The 18,717-nt window shown below is 34.8% G+C and overlaps 1 protein-coding gene across 2 annotated transcripts in view; it reads right to left on the bottom strand.

Annotated features, from left to right (window-relative positions):
* Snap25 (Synaptosomal-associated protein 25kDa) overlaps positions 1-18,717 on the bottom strand; it is a 458,275-nt gene that overhangs the window by 94,256 nt on the left and 345,302 nt on the right. For both annotated transcript variants that reach the window (XM_070112956.1, XM_070112955.1), the window contains exon 7: positions 31-175. In XM_070112956.1, coding sequence (XP_069969057.1) covers positions 31-175 — 145 coding nt within the window. The remainder of the gene's footprint in view (positions 1-30; positions 176-18,717) is intronic.

The raw sequence follows: 18,717 nt of genomic DNA, 5'->3' as shown, positions 1-18,717 counted from the left end.
TATTATTATGATGTGTTAGAGTTCAAATACCTTTCGATTTATTCGATCGATTTGTCTGTTTTGGTTTTCCAGCTCGGATCCCATATCTAATGCCATATTCCGAAGATTTCCGATCATGGTGTTCACTTGACCTACATTTTCCTCCATCTCATCTTCACGAGCGTCATTTGTTATTCTAAAAAAGAATATAATGAAAAGGTATTTGACATGTTTCACCGTTCTAAATAAGAAAATATGCAAACAATTGTTTTAAGTTTTACCAAACATTCTCAAGTGATGCAACTCATTCAATAATTAAGCAACATCACTCTCATTTGATGATTGTAATTGGTTAAAAAATGCTTAAAATGCTAATAACACATATCCACACATATGTATAGCTTTGAATAGGATATAAAATATATAGAATAGAGTGGTGCCAATACGTTACCCATATTGGTCATTTGAGTTGACCATATAAACTAGTATATATGTATAACGGTAAAATATTTTAATTACACTATGTGTGTCTTTGGCCATGGTAAAATTTCGTGTTAAAAATGGATAAAATCGGTTAAGATTTTCTCATTGATATTAACCTTATTTAGTACTTGCTTTACCCGCGGTTTCGCTCGCATTGAATACCTAAATTAAATTTCAAAGGCCATTATGAGAAGGCAAATAACTAAATACATAGTATGTACCCGAAAAATATACCGCGCTAATAATGTTGTGATAGTGGTGATAACCAGAACACCCCAATTTTGTCTGATGAATATGTGCCAAAATAATGTGACCATAATTCAATAAACCATTTTCGTATTTGGCTACATCATATGTCTGATATTGTGTGACTGTAAACATTTTTAACACAGAAACGGCACTTTGTTGAATTAAATGCAAAATTAAACCACATTGTACAAGTATGTAAGATGTCCACATGTCCCCTAGAATAACATTGTTGGCGTCTTTGAAAGTTTTTGCGTAGATTTTGTCGTTTTGCTTGTTAAAAATTTCTTTGAATTTTTCAAAAAGGATACTTTTAGGGCCGTTGTTTTCTATCTAGTGTAAGTGAATTCTCCTTTATCTTATGAATTACCACAGGTAAATTGCCTTTCAGTAAAAGAAATTATCAAGTTGAAAACTACTGATAACAGATCCCTTGAAAAAGCATTTATTATCTTTAAAATAGGTGTCGGAATTGTCAGGCGATGTCGAAAAAGGTTTATAAATACTTTTCCATGTACAATAGTTGCTGTAGGTTTCGATGGTCGTTTTTATCATTTTCTTGAGATTATGCAGGTAATTCACATAAGAGTAGCAAGATCTAGAAATATGGCCACCTATATATATTTCGGTTTCCTTTAGGTGCAGAAGACTGTGGATGTTAAAAGAAACACAATTTTCACCAAACAAAATTCGAAAGTTTTCTACAAATTTATTGAGCATGAATTGGGTGTATAAGTTTGAATCTCGTTGCTTATGGCAACAAAGAAGCCTATACCAGCAGTGTAATAGAAGGAATATGTAATAAATATCTTCATGTACTACTGCCTAAGTCACCTGCTTTCCAGTTAATCAAATCGTCTAATGGTCTTGGTTTTCATACAAACTCCTTTGGCATGTGGCAGCTAATAAAAACAATTTTTTTAGAAATACCTTTTTTATTTAAAAGCGAAAGTTTAAAGGAAATCTTATTGTTCATTAATTTAAACAAAAATTTGCGCATAACGCCGAAATCTATAAGATGCATTCAATTTAATGGAAACTGGCTGATCATTGAAATTTTTAAATTTTTTAGACTCTTTTTTCCTGATACAAAAGGCGAACTATGATGCTCACGGTACATTCTATTTGAAAAATCCTCATCAGAAATTAAATCCTTAGAGGTAGTACTGTGTATCAAAATGCCATCTACTTTCCGCTCTACCTGCGTACATTTGGTACAACCATACCAAGAGGAATGAGACGGTGTTCCACTAATATAAGCTCGTGCGGGAGTATCGCAAACTATATATCCAACAACAGGAAAAACTGGCCTAAATTGAATATTATTTAGGCGAATTAAAATTGAACTTTTAAAAAGCGGTAAGGCGTCTATGTTAATATCAATGTTCAAGGTGTCGCCTATATGAATAATTTTGTTTATACTATAACTAGAGAATGTTAATAAATAGAGAAGGAGCAAATGTTAGCTGTACTTAAATGTTAATTAAGATGAGGGAACATCGAAAACGCGCAAGTACGAAAATAAAATTTTACCATCCTATCAATTTACGCAACGAACTACACCACTCTATAAGCAAAATGTATACACATACATATGCACAGATGTTCTTTGGTATGCACATGAACAAAAATTAAAGTAATAAAAAGGGAAATAATTAACTTATGAAAAGAAAATGTAAATAATGAGGGAAATAATATGAAAATATAATTAAAATATCATTTAATAAAAAAGGGTTATAAAAATAAAAAAAAGTATATAAATATATCTGATAGGATTTGAACTTAGGCAAAATACTTCACGTTGCAATAAGGAAGTCTGCTATACAAGCGTGGTGCTGCAATACCGTAGCAATTTTGCCTAATCTGTGAACTCAAACAGCTATTGTTGTTTACTTGATTCAATGTTCATATGTCTACTTATATGTGAATATTCTTGAAATTGCCTTCCTTCATTCGCATGTCCAAATATATTTGCATATATGTACACATATGTACATATTTATGTCCCTCAATATGTCTTTCGCAAAAAATCAAACATTCGCGCAAGTGACAAAAAACGTAAACGCCATCATCGGCCAATAATATTCAAGCAAACTCGCGGCATATTTTCTAAGTATTTCATATTACAACGACAACAAATTCATTCATAAGGAACGTGCGTCTGCTTCAAAGCAAAGTGCGTTCGTTCATAACTCTGCGCCGCGCTATTTTTTCTGTGCGCCTGGTAAACCACATTTGGTTTTCATATAGAATTCCTACCGCAAATGCGCGAAAATAAAAATGAATGAAATTGAATTCCGATTTTGCCCATTTTCAAATTCAAGGAAAAGCTGTCAGAGTTATGTTATGCACTAAATTTATTTGAAATCGGTTGAGACGTTCTTGAGATATAGGAGTTCTCCTAAAGTTGAGTGGTGCTACGCCCATTGTTCACTTTTGATACTGGCTTCTATGCCGCTCTTCCGTACCATACAAGTATAAGATGGCTGTACCATATATATTTAGTAAGTTATCGAACTTTTAGTAGTTTTAAACATAACGGTAATACGTTGCGTGGACAGATTATCACCCAATTATACCCATTTTCACTGTGTGAGAGGAGGTGTCAAAAAGATTTGCTCTGAGCAAATTTGGATAACATACCAAATAAAAATAAACCAAATAATAGTTTTGTTTCCTAACGTAGAACTTAGTCATATCAGTAAAAAGGTTTTCGATTAATCACGTTTTGTGGTGTGTGGCATTATGTGGTGTGTGTGTGACTATATTTTGCTTCGTGTTATACTATGTTCGCACCGACACAAAATTCGTGTTTTCATAGACAAAAGAGGTTTTCACGCGAAAACTTCTGTTTTCATCCATACAAAATCTGTCAAACGAAAACACAGTTTTCGCAGAAAACCCCTTGAAAACTTACATTCCCCTCATTATAATCGGTGCCTGCTCTAGTTTAATCGATATTATTAGAAGACATATTTTGCCAGCTCTAAATGTCAGTTGACAATTTGTTTACATTCCACATTCTAAACGTACCCTACAAGAAACTGCTGATGGGTTCACCAATACACTCACATTTGATATGTCAGTACTGTTAATTTACATTTGCATTTTTAAATTCAGAACTATCCACTGATTGGAGAAAGACATACGCAGAGCTATTGAGAGGAGGAGATGGCATCAAGTGAAAATTTATTTTTATATTTTCATATTTTATTATATTTTTTGTTGCATTCCTTTTTATATTTAAGTATATTATTATAACTAATTTTGATTAAAAGTTTGAAATTTATTAAAGAAATAAAAATTATATTATCTACTGCGCAAAAGAATTTTTCACTTCTGATAACGTTTCAGTCATAACTGACAATTTTCAGCTATGACGGATTTATGGTCAGCAATGACTCAGAAAAAACAAAACAAACAAACAAAAAGAAAACAAGGCTCTTAAAAAAATGATAGAAACTTTGTTCTGCGCGCTGACAAAATTTTTTCAGCTATGACTGTCATATTACCCATCAGATGACCGTCACTGTTCTTGTAGGGTACGTAACAAATGTAAACAAATAGATGTGTGAACTGTCAATGAAAACTCATCGAAAACACACAATGTCTGTCAGAACGACTTTGGTTCCACAATCCACAAATTGTGTTTTCAAGAGGATTTCAATTCGGTGCGAACATAGTATTAGAAATATTTATATTAAGATAAATCTAATTTACTGAATTGATCCCATGAAAGGTTAACCAGAGAATCGGTAGTCACTACATAAGGAGTATGGGGTCAGATTGATCGTTCTAAGCGATTAAAAGACGACTATATGCACTCAAGTCCACATATTCGATATTTGATGGTTGGATTAGTTATCATCCGATTTTGACTAGACCTTGAGTATCATATTGTGAGGGCCCCATTTGTGCAAAGTTTCATTTTGATAAGATCATTGGTGCTTTATTTGTATGCAGACTTCACCCATTTTCATACTATAAGATTGTTCTTGTCGTTCCTGAAATATAAGGTATCATCTAGAGGTGAGTAACGCTCTTTGCCTAATTTTAATATAATTATATGTATATTTATTTTGAAATAATATGCTTTTAACGCTCTATTTCGTACAAAGAGGAGTGAAGTAATATCAATATTACTGAAAAAATATATATTCAGGAAACCTTTAGAAAGTTAAGAGATATTTTCATTATAAAAAAATTAGCAAATATTGTAACAATTGAAAGAAATTAAGTATTTGATTATACCTAAAGAAAATCTTACTTTATAAGCTCAAAGTCACGCTCACACATGAAATAAAAAGCGAAGATCTAAAGCTATTTTCACATATTTCATATAAACTTACAAGGAGCTATTATTTTAAAAATGTAAAAACACCTAGATTTACTCTTATTACCGATCTGAGTATGCATATGTAGTAGGAGGAAAAATTTGGTACTATATTGAAATTCAGGTATTTCTGTAGGTCATTTAAATGCGAAACTTCGTCAAATTCTTCCTAATGCAAAACGTCATAATTTTTTTTATACTCTCGCAACCTGTTGCTACAGAGTATAATAGTTTTGTTCACCTAACGGTTGTTTGTATCACCTAAAATTAATCGAGTTAGATATAGGGTTATATATATATAAATGATCAGGATGAAGAGACGAGTTGAAATCCGGGTGACTGTCTGTCCGTCCGTCCGTCTGTCCGTCCGTCCGTGCAAGCTCTAACTTGAGTAAAAATTGAGATATCTTTATGAAACTTGGTAGACATGTTTCATGGTACCGTGAAACGGTTGGTATTGCAGATGGGCGTAATCGGACCACTGCCACGCCCACAAAACGCCATTAATCAAAAACAAATAACTTGCCATAACTAAGCTCCGCAATAAGATACAAGACTGTTATTTGGTACACAGGATCATAGGTTTAATGAGCATATCTCCTAAACCGCTAATGCTATAATAACAAAATTCACTGGAAGCAAATGTTTTTAGCACTTCTACTGACGGTGTGAAAATAGTTGAAATCGGGTGGCAACTCCGCCCACTCCCCATATAACGGTACTGTTAAAAACTACTAAAAGCGCGATAAATCAAGCACTAAACACGCCAGAGACATTAAATTTTATCTCTGAGATGGTATAAGATGACTTTATAGGAACCGCGTTCAAAATTAGACAGTGGGCGTGGCACAGCCCACTTTTAGGTGAAAACCCATATCTTGAGATCTGCTTAACCGATTTCAACCAAATTCGGTGCGTAACGTTCTTTTCATGTTTCTATGTCATAGTGCGAAAATGGGCGAAATCGGATTACAACCACGCCTATTTTCTATATGACACCATTTTAAATACCACTTGATTCTTTCACTTTTCACTATGCAAATCAAGCAACAATGATTATATCGGCGTAAAACTTTGCGTGAATAATACGTTTAAAGTATGCCAACTTGTGACCAAAAATTTTCTAAATCGAACCAAAACTGTTCAAGCCCCTAGGTACTGAATATGTGGACCCCAGTACCTATAGTTGACCTTCTACCGAAAATATCAGTCAATCCACAAAGAAATCTCAAACGAGTATACCATTTGACTTTGCGAGAGTATAAAATGTTCGGTTACATCCGAACTTATCCCTTCCTTACTTGTTTTTTTTTTAATTTTACCATGTATTTGGTGCTTTATTTAGAAGATTGATTTACAATTGCAAACACAAAAGCACTTTATTTTAAACATACATCGTGACCATGCTATTATAATTAAAATCTAATATAAGAATTCTTACGAAAAGCATGTTGGTGGGTGGTAAGCTCAGATGGTGTGTGAGGGTCGGGAGTAGAAAGGCCTCAAGTGTTTTCACTACTGAGGAAAGGAGAGTTATCGAGCGATTGGTGGGTCTTCAAGGTTTCAGTAGTAGGGCCACTCTTTCTATTTTCCACATATCGGATGTGCGAAGAGTGATTAGTGACAGGTTGAAAACCTTGGTGAAGAATTTTACTTTCATCCGGCATAGATCCATGAGCATCAACATATTTATGCCTGGTAACACGTAACGGTACAATTGGAGATAAGGTGTTCCGATAATATTCCTGTGGTTGCAATGTGAACCAAAATGCCGCTGTTTCAATATTAAGGAGCTTTAATTTTAGTTTTCTCACTTTCCTGTGGCATTTTTGTATTCTTAATTTTTCATTACCAGCTGGCGAAGTGTAGAAATATTACATAATATGACATACAACAATTAAGGGGTGCTCACAAGCTATTGAAATACGACATAAGACATAAGACGAAGCTTGTGAATTGCCTAAATGTATTAGACTGGCAAGTTTATGCGTATCTTTTATTTCACAACCAAATTAATTAAGACCAATACATACTGAACAAAATTTTTCTCAATATATTGAGGTGCGCACATCACTTAATATTATATATAAGAAGCACTAAGGCTCATTAATAATATAAGTGAAAACACCCGTACAAAATTGTAAAAATACGATAATTTAATCCCTTTTTGGTTAGTGGCGTGTGGTGTCATTGCGGTGGTAGAGAGATATGTAGCTGTATTGAGACTTAGCTCATTTAAACATCCTGCGCTCCCTAGACGAATATTTTGCCTGGGATTAGACATATATTATGCATTAGTTGCATGTATTTCGGCGTGTTGCTGGTGATGTAGCAGAGAGCGCTGCATTAATAATGATGGAGTAGTGTCTATCTATGTATTTTGACGCGGGAATTGATTCTTAAGAAAAGCAATTTTATTTTGCGTTTTCATTGGATTTATTGTTTTGATTACTGATCGATATGTTATATTAACTGTCTTCAATTCGCCATTTCTCTGCTCGCTTCTGCTCTCTTGCCAAACAAATTATATGTAAAAGCAACAAGAACGTTATCGAGTTGAATTCGTATAAGAGACTAAGCGGATACCTCATTAAAGTGATATAACCGCTATCTTTTATGTTACCAGGTTTTGTTTTGCATATTTTAGATCAGTTTTACTGTTATGAATGGTTCAAATGCCAAGGGAAAACACAAATTTTCCTTTAGTTTTAAAACGTAAGACTTAAAGTAATTTATATAAATCCAAAATTTAGGGCTACAGCAACGGTTTTAAACGCAAAAAAATAATTTCCCTATTAAATAGAATCCTAACAATATTGTGCATGCGTTAGACAACATGTTAGCGCAGGGTTGCACCTGAAATGCTGCCCTTTCTTGAGCATCTGGTCAAGGTTGTTTAATTCACTGGAGAGTAACGCTTAGCGAATCGAAGACAGATATTATTTACAATTTCTTCATTATCGGCTTATTAATTATAGCGACTACAAGCCTGACCAGAAGGGGTACTCCTTTGAAAACATCTTCAGGGCATTAGGAATGTGAAATTAGAGGGATCATGCGAGAGGACATTGAACGACCGTGAATTGAGAACTGCTTTATTTCGAGTTAGTAATGTAGAAATGTAGTAAATTACTAACTGTTTTTGTAACTTGTCCACTTAGTATCCAACCAAATATAGGGTTTTGGGCTAGAAGGGTGGTTGAGATTTTTTCAACACCTTCAAGCATTATTTGCTGTATAAGGTCGCTGCCAATTAGAATATCTATTTGAGTTGGGCTGTTGCAGCTTTAGGTGTGAAACCTTTTGCCAATGCTTGCTATTTGTGTGATAGCTTGGAATCATATTTGTAAGTTGCGTTAGGACTATAGCTTCTGCGACAATTCGCTTATCCGCTTGTGGGGAAATTAGGGAAATGGGGTAGATTTTATTTGAATTTTGAACTACTCTTCCACCCATTCCCGTAATTTCAAAATTTGCTTGTTTTGTTGGCAGTTTTAGCCCATTTTGTGCCTTAGACGCTATTAAAAATCGTTGTGATCATTGGTCTATTAAGGCCCTAAGCTTAAACAGTTCTCCTCGGTGTGCGATGGAGATGACTGCTGTGGGTAGTAGTACTCTACTTTGATTTACGCTGTATAGTATTTGAGTTTTTAATGCCTTTGAGCAACATGGTTGAATAATTAATTAATAAGTTAATTTCAACTTCACTCACCGTTGGCAAAATTATTAAAAAAGTGAGTCGATTTAGGCGGGTGCTCGAGGATCTGATCGCTAGCGAGGCGAAGGTTCTAAAAAGCGGGAAGTTGATGTGGGGCTCAGGCCCGTAGACGATAAGCGAATGAGGTGCGCGCAGGATCGCTATTACTTCGAATGAGGTGTATCTGCTGCGGAGACCATCCTATTTGTTTGCTGAAGGGCGCGATGCTGTGGTGTGTTGAGTTGTCCCGTGTGGTGATGTATGAGTGTGGTGTATTGTAGTGCGTCATACTAGGGTGCGCCAGTTCTTGCCGAGTAGAGTGGCGTGTATGTGTAGGGGAGGCTTATCTCATTAAAACAATGGTGTCTTTTGGCAATTTTTGGTTTTTGCGAATTGTTGTTACAACTAAACCTTGAAATACGAAATTTGCTGTAATGAACCATTGAGTGGTGTCTTTTGTAACAATATAAGCAAATGCATTTGCTTTTACAACTTATATATGTATGCGCTTCTGACCAGCAATTTATACATACTTTTTTTGATCTCACGAAATACTTTCTATCTTTAATTTTTAATTTTTTGAATATCTCACAAGATTTTAGTTTATGCCCTCTCGTGCATAGTTCGCATGACGTATGTTTTTTCAGATGTGAACGATTAATTTTTAAAAAAGCTCCTATTTAAGTTGTTGTTGCTTCTAGCTTGGGGTCTGTTGAAGCTTCTATTGAGGTCGTTTTGATAATTATAATTTTTAGACTTTCAGCGATTTCAAACTGGGTAGTTAGAAAATATTTCATTTGTTGCGACGTGGGCATTTTTTTTCGAAAGGAGAGCGATTGATCCCACAAAAGTAACGATTTTTCTGGTAACGCTGCGGTGCATTTATTAACCAGAACAGGATCCTAATTATCTGTAGAATTGTTTTGTGTCGATAGAACCAATTTGAAACAGTGGACTGTAGTTTAACAAATTCTTCACTTGTTTCCTTTGGAATTTTTAGCAATTTCATTAATTTGGATATTTGTTTATCGACCAATATTCCTTCATTTTCGTATCTTGCTTTTAGAGCTTCTCAAGCCAGATTGAAATTATCGTCATTTAGTGCGAACTGTTTGACTATGACGCCTCCTTGACCTTTCGTTTTGTATCAGCTCTAATATCGGATGTGGAGTAGATGCAATAGAATTTAATTGCTTTAGTTGACCGGAGATCATAGCCTTTGTTTCTTCGTACTTTTGTCATTCTTCGTGCAGCGCACCCTTGAGCATATCCTTTGAGGTAATTGTCTGTTGGCGGATTTTACGTATCAGTGAATCTCATAGGCGCTATGTAGGATTAAAATTTGGTGGTTCTGGTGGTGTTGGGAACTGTGGTGGAACTCTGTAGAGTAACTAAAGCTTGCCTAAATCTGCTGTATGCTTCGGGTCGTTATCCTGTAGGAAATATTAGTCACTTCCAAGACCAAATTCTACTGCTCTTTGCTTCAAATTTATTTTGAGATATTAGGGCATGCACATTTAACCAAGGTGGACTCTATAAATTCCATTTGGCCCACACAGTTACTAGCGATGCACCCCCATATCATTGCTTCTTCACCACCGTTCTTAACAATATGCATCAATTAAAGCTTTATTTACGCCCCTTGGTAACAAAGACGCAAAACATGCTATTATCGGAAAAAATAACTCTTCTACAAAACTCTCGGGGGCTTTAAGTGTTCTTTCCCGACAAAATTATGCATTTACCTGTTGACTAGCGATATGAGTGAGTTCTTGTGTGCGACTTGACCATAAAATCCTGGTTTTTTTTTTTAATTTTGCGAATGGTGTCAGAGCAGAGGGATTTCTTAAAATTTTTCTTAACATATTGATCGATTTTGGATGCAGTAAATCGAAGGTTTTGCTTCACACATTCCAAAACGTTACGAGTTTCACGCTGTGCTGAATCCGCATTGCAGAAGACGGCCTGACTGCGTTCTCATTCAGAAGACATGGGTTAATGGAGGGCGTATTTGCGGTGTGAGGACACCATAATTTATGTATGGCAGGCTGCGTAGGTAAGGCTAGGACATGTATATTGGCTAGTATAAAACTGAATGTCTTTTTCTTACACATCTATAGTAATTACGACTCAACAGCAGTAAACTGGGAGACGGGCGGATATAAATACCGGCTGGCGTCATGCTACACGCCGTATAACTAAGTAGCAGTACCATCGCAGCTGATTAAAGAGCTGGTACGAGACAGCGAGGCATCCAAGTGCTCGATTATACTTAGGTGCGACTCCAACGCACACCAAACACTGTGGGGCAGCACGGACATCAACGAAAAGGATGAGTTATTCTTTAATTATTTACTAGTAGGCAAGGAAAACTAACTGGCAGATGCACCTGCAAGAGCTAAACAATCGTAGTCCTATGATTCCGCTATTTCAACCAGAGAACAAAAAGGACCTCGACATCCTCGTTAAACAGTTAACCGATTCTTGTCGACAAGCACTAGAGGTGGCTTGTCCAATATCACGCAGTAGGGAATAATTAAGCCCCCAGCTGGTCTCCCATACTTAAGAACATGCAGAAAGATTGTAGGAAGCAATTCATTTTAGCCAATTTATCCCAAAGAGAAGAAGAGTGGAATGGTCTTATAAAAAGGAGCTCTCTGGTTAACATATATGCTTAAAGGGGCACTGCAATTAAACTATATTCCCTAGATATGGAGGGAAGTCAAGGTGATATATATACCAAAGGCGGGCAAAAGCTCACACACTATTCCAAAGGATGTTAGACCAATTAGTCTTTTCCACAACACACAAACGGCGTTAAGTTCAGTGGTAGCAGAGATTAAAAAACCTCTGGAAATAAAAGAATACACCATCGTAGCTTTCTTAGACATAGAAGGTGCTTTTAATAACATCCCGCCGAAGGCCATGCTGGGCGCGTTTTAAGATTTGGCATCTCTCAGTCTCTCCAGAAATTAATTGAACAGATGCTCTTGGGTAGGTCAATTATTTCAATGGTGGGAACTTCAATGAAAAGGATAGACAAAGAGGAGACCATTAAACATCGTCTATGCGATTGCACGGCTCTATCTAGAAAATTAATCGCCGCTATCGGTCGTGGAATTTTTGACGACGTCTCAGAGGTTTCACGGATAAAATTTGTCTTACTGATGAAGTTCATCAGGAGCACTTGGTTGCTCACAGAGGAGCCAATAGAGTGAGGGGACCTTAGTCCCGGTGGTATCACAATGAGCCTCCTAAAGGCCTAGGCGTGTCGAAAGACATTCACTCTACCTACCAACCTACCCTCACGCTGTGCTTGTATTTTTGGACGCCCTGAACGCGCCGATATACAAAAACGCCGGTATGTTTGTAATTTTTTTTATTACTCTTTGTATGAAAGAATGTGTTCTTCCAACAATTAGACCGATTTCAGAGTATGTTTTTCCTTCTTCGAAAAGTTTAACCATTATTTCCCCTTTCAAATAATAATATGTAATAACATACTGAATAGAAACAAAATCTTATAAAATTGCTACTTTTACGAAAACAAGTAACACCATAACTTTCCGACACTTTAACATTTGGTTATTGCGTAGGGAATTCCAATTTTACTACTTGCACAGCAGACTTTTACTGCGCTACCAAAGTAAAAAAGCACTCAATATGATTATGCCCTAAAATTTAGTATATCAAAGTAATTTTTTACAAAAGAAAATTATATACTAGCGTGCACGCAGACTTTTTCTGGCGAGTGTATGTATAGAATTGTATATTGTTAAAAAATCTTCTCAAACACAACCTTAAAAAAGTGAAAACACCACGTGTAACACAATAATAAATATTGTTTAAAAAACTAAAAACATGCTTTTAAAGCACATCAAACTGAAAAGTAAAAGGCAAATATCATTAAACAAGTAAGGAAGGGATCAGTTCGAGTGCAATACCTTCAGGTGTTTCTAAAATATATATATTATATTAAACACTGTTGCGAAAAATTCAATATTCATTGTTCGACGAAATCATGAAAGGATTACACCCAAATTTGGTATCTTATTAACTCATGTATCATATATTATAAGTTTGAGTCTACAACTTAGTTTCATTATTACATTTTGCATGTCCGATATATTAATATTAATATCAATCTAATAAACTCAAATTAGATATATGTACATGTGTGATATAAATTCAATAAAAGTTAAATTTCATATGGGGTATATGAGGAAAATATCTATTGGCCAATTGATGGAAAATCCCAAAATCTGGACTAAAGACAATTAAATCTGTAGTATATGGAAGCTGGGGTATTTTGTGGATCGATATCGCAAATTTTTGGCATTACTATAGTATATGCAATATTATACTTTCACTTATTCTTGCTAAGATACCTCAGATATTAACTAATATATTCGGTATGAAGTGAACTGGAAGCTCGAAAATATTTATATTAGACATAATTGCATTAAGAAACGTATTGACTCGATTTTACAAATTTTTCACATAAAGGCATATCATCACAAAAGTGTTCTGCATGTATTCCAATACTACATTTCACAGATTGACCGATATGTTCGGAAAAAAATCCAAACCAATCATATGCACTGGAGTTTACATATTTTTTGTCTGGATGCCTGAAAAGTTATAGTCAGATTTCAACAATTTTTGGACGTGAGATGAAATAGTGTATGAAGCAGTGCTAAAAGGGCTTTCTCTCAGCAATTTTAAGTGCTTTAGCTTCAGCGGTTTGGAATATAACTATATGGTCGGGCAAACGTTGTTTTGCCATATACATAATTTTTAGGAAATATTTTTGAAAATTATAAATAATCAAAGATAATCTCTCAACGCAATGGAGAGAACAATATTCTTGATCAGTCCAACTTTAGCGAATATAAACAAACTGGATGGTTTGCTCACGCGAAAACATGCCACATAAAGTTGTCCGTCAGTTGCATTTTCTCAATATTACGCCACCGTCGCGATGATTTCAAGCATGCGTTGATTTCATCAACGTTCGTTGAACGTGGAGTAAGGTAAGTAGTCTGTTGTTCACAATTTAGTAGTGGAACAGTGCGAGAAACAGTCGCTGCCAATTCGACAGTATCATGCTTCGGTTCACGATTTATATCTGTGTTGATTAAATCGCAAAAGACACTCAATGATCCTTAATAGCAATCAATGCTTCACTGAATGATGTCGTTAGATCGTTGCACATTGTACGATGCCACAATAACTGAGACAGAGCCGGAAAATAAATAAATAGTAGATGAAGTTGTGTTCTTGTGCATTTTAAATGCTCAGCTAGCATACTGTCCTAATGATTTTCATTCTCTAGGAAGCCTAGTGCAAGGCATGCATATTTATACGATGGATACTGTTGTCCATTTACTTTACGTATGAAATGACAATGGTCCAGTGCCATTAACCAATAGCCGCAGGCAAAAGTGCTTAGTCTGCCTTGCATTGACTGTACTTGTATATACACGACTCAGATTATTTGATTTGAATAAAACGGGACATGCATGAACTGGTGTGCCTTGCTTGCGGAGATCCAATTTTTCGATTGAACTCATGTAAAATAACGTACTACTTCTGAATAAAACAGTGTATGTTGAGCGTAGTTTTTGATGGTAGTAGGCGGTGGTCGTTGTCGAGGTGCACAAATAAATAATTAGGCTTTTCACAAGGTGTCATATTGTGTCATATCGTCATAATGTTTCATTTTTTTCTGACTGTCATATAATACAGTTGACGTTTAAGTGTCTAAAATAATAAACTAAATAAATTTCATCAATTTCTTTAATAATATGAAAGGAAGCCACGATATTCAGGTAAATTAAGTTGAATAAAAGAGAAATATAAAAATATTTTGTTGTTTATGTGGTTGCAAATGACTTTATGTATTATATTGTTATATGTCTTTAAAAATCCGTTTGGTTACATTTTTAATAGTGCCTCCATCACCCTCACCAAATAAGGAAGATACGTTCTCATAAGATACGTTCGCATTCCTCCGGGCGAACACGAAGAATCTGATTGAATCTGCTTTCGTCAAGATTTTTTAGCACATTTCACTGCCAACACGAACATTTTGGTAAGCCGAATTGAACGCTTCTTCGGTTGCTCAGCAAACAGCTCATGCTGATTAAAAAATTTTCAATAGCTTCGTCATCTTCCTCATCTGCCAAAGTGTAAATATTTTTATTGAATAAAGAAATGTATGCAAATACTTGCTTGATTCAACTCCTAATAAAGTCACTGTATGATTTTCACATAAAGAAGCTATAATTTTATTTTGGTCACCATCAGTTGATGAAGTGTAGAAATATTACACAATATGACATATGTACAGCGGCTAAGGGGTGCTCACAAGTGTCGAATTTTTAAGACTATTGAAATACGACATAACACATAAGACAAAGATTGTACATTGCCTAAAGCTGGAAACAGTCACCGACATTCCGCATTTCCGTACTTACCGCCCAAATTTGCCAAAAGTTATACCCGTGGTGGCAACATAGAATCAGTTGTTCTCTTTTGCTTTCATTTGACCAATGTTGCCATTGATCAATGTGTATCCACGATTTTTTCCACATTTAGTTTTTTAATTATAATTTTTTATAATGTAAATGCTCGAAACTAAAATCCAACTATTAGTATATATATTTATAATTTATAATATATATATAAATATAGTCAATATATCTTTAATTAAATGTTTTCGACTGGGTTAGTTTAAGAATAGGTATTTCAAATACATTCAAGTTTATTTTGTAATTACTACAAAATATCGAGACTGGCAACCCTGCGTTGGAAGAGAGCAATCAGATCACTCGTTTGTACGGGAAAAATCCAATTTTCGCGGATATCCTAGCGTACGGTCTGTAGAAGCGGACGATAGAAGCAGTGGGGAGTGTTCATTTACATTGCGCTCTCATTAGATAAGGCTTCGCCCATCCCTGCTCATAAATAACGCACGTCTGCTACAAAACAAAGTGCCTTCGTTCATAACTCTGCGTCGCGTTCATGTTTCTGTGTGCCTGGTCAACCACATTTGGTTTTCATATGGAATTCAAACTCGCGAAAGGATGATAAATTAAATTAAATTTAACTTAAGGCATATATTTAATTTAATTAAATCATTTTACAATTAATTGTACAGCCACCATGGAAAATCCTACCATCCCCTCGCATTTAGATGTTGCCCACCAGCTGCTTCCTCACGACGATGCTTAAAATCACAATTAAAGAGTTTTCTGATGTCACTTCGGAAAAAAAATGTGATAACTTGGCCCATGCCGACTCACAATTTTGGTTTTTAATTTTTTATATATTATACTATATATGGCATGAAATTATAAAATTTTTATAAAAAATACATTTATACTATGAACTCGTTTATTACTTCTATATGTTCTAAGAACACTCATATATTATATTTAATTTATATATAATTTCATAGTTTTTCGAATTAACCTATTTTATCTATTGTAAAAATGAGGCTGTGAAAATGCAGCCCAACCGGTAAACGTAGTACTTCAAAAGTGAATATGTCAATTGTCAATAATAAAGCACAAATGAACAAAAGTATCAACATAGCCGACATTATCGCGAGATTGTTGATTCAAACAAATTTTGTAAACTTCCCGACGATGCGCACAATTCAGCGTCAGTATGTATGCGAGTTTATATGTATGTATGTATGTCGAGAAAGCTGTGGTTTTGATTCTTTTCAACGTTTTATCAGAACGCAAGTTTTTGCTCCGCCCCGTTTCCGCGCGAATTATGTTTTGCGCCGCGAGAAACAGTATTTTTTTTAATAAAAGACACTTGTTTGATTAACAGCGAACTAAATATCGCTCGAGAATGTGGAAATCATACTGATTTTATTGAACAATATTTCTTCGAAAGAAAGTTCGCAATTTACCATACTTGAACTTACAAAAAAATCCTTTTTAAGTGATTTGGTATTATTGAATTTCACAATTTTTATCAATTCCAAGAAGAGCATAATATAATTTTGTTTTGTTCAATTCGCTTATATGTATGTAATTATTTCAAGTGGCAGGAAATGATCTCAAATTACATATACATTGGCTATACAATTAATATTATCGGCAAGTTTATGTATGGGATTTGTGTTGGAGGTGCTTGCATATGCAACTACTTCCTCGTGCAGAAGTGCGACTACAACAACTACAAGCGCGGTCGTGCGTTTTCATTGGTCAATTTTCTTTCTCCTTCACGCGTCACACTTAACACAGTCGTATACAGAAGTACATTTCGTCGCTGTTCTGTATAAGTTGCAAATACATGTATCGGAGAATTGTGTATCATTTACGGTGGATTTGTGGTCGCGACTTTTTTCATTTTTAATTGTGTTTGAACTTGTCCTTATGCATTACTGTTACGCAGCGGTAGTCAAGCCAATCTTGCTTTGTTGTGCTTTGGTGTGAGATCTAGACCAATTTCATTCACATGAGCATAAACCAAGTTATTAAAAAATAATAGTCTACTTAATTTCATTAACATATCACACATAGTGAACGAAATTAAGTCTTTAAAACCAGGTGGAAAGTCCTATATTATGGGGTTAAGGGAAGATCTGAACTGTATTAACGTTTGACATTACTCAAGTATACTCGATATATGCCTTAATTTCGTGAAGATAATTCACACACTGACAGACATATTGGGAATAAAGTCTGCTGTGTGAAATTCATAAGGTAAAAACTTGCCTTAAAATAATCAAACTTCTACCATAAATATCTTTTAAACGGTTAGGTTTATGAAAAAATAGTTTTTGTATAGTATTCAATTTCCTAAAAAATCTATTAAACGAGATATTTTTTCAAGTAGTTGGAAGCGAGATATGAATTTTTTTATCTAATAATATGAAAATATAAGGCGGAGAACCTTTCCGTTAAAATTAAGAGCTCACACTTGAAGAGAATTTCGTAGAGCTGTCTAAGAACCTATTTTTCAGAGTACCAAGCGAAAAAAATATATTATTTTTTTTACCCACCCTAATTACCAGTGTTATAAGTTCACGTTATTTTGATAAGATACCTCACAGATTGACTAATTAATGAGTGTAAGGTATAAATTCAGAGGATGTTTTAAAATCTTTATATTAAGTATATGGGGCTAGAGGAAATATTGTCATGATTTTATCCATTTTAAGTACCGGTTATATTGTTTGCAAAGGTTAGGGGAAAATTTACCCGTTTTTCACCCATTGTTGACACAAGGGCATGCTGTTATAAGATAAAGATTCTCAAAGTAATAATACATATATTTCACAGATCAACCGATATTTTCGGAAGAAATTCAGCCATAGATCAACATCTGCGGTATATGGGACCCTAAAAAAACTATTATTACAAAATTTTAATTCGATAACGTTATTGACTTTGATTTATATGCTGTAAAATGAAAGAATCAGATGCAATTTAAAATTGTTACATTTTGTTGTATAGTATATTGGAAGAAGTTGAAGTCCGATTTTGCCCATTTTCAAATTCAAGGAAAAGCTGTCAGAGTTATGTTATGCACTAAATTTATTTGAAATCGGTTGAGACGTTCTTGAGATATAGGAGTTTTCCTAAAGTTGGGTGGTGTTACGCCCATTGTTCCCTTTTGATACTGGCTTCTATGCCGCCCTTCCGTACCATACAAGTATAAGATGGCTGTACCATATATATTTAGTGAGTTATCGAACTTTTAGTAGTTTTAAACATAACGGTAATACGTTGCGTGGACAGATTATCACCCAATTATACCCATTTTCACTATGTGAGAGGAGGTGTCAAAAAGATTTGCTCTGAGCAAATTTGGATAACATACCAAATAAAAATGAACCAAATAATAGTTTTGTTTCCTAATATGAAACTTAGTCATATCAGTAAATAGGTTTTCGATTAATCACGTTTTGTGGTGTGTGTGTGACTTTATTTTGCTTCGTGTTATACTATGTTCG

This window comes from Bactrocera oleae, chromosome 2 (genome assembly GCF_042242935.1).
Source record: "Bactrocera oleae isolate idBacOlea1 chromosome 2, idBacOlea1, whole genome shotgun sequence".
NCBI lineage: Eukaryota > Metazoa > Arthropoda > Insecta > Diptera > Tephritidae > Bactrocera > Bactrocera oleae.
This window is presented reverse-complemented; position numbering and strand designations above follow the sequence as displayed.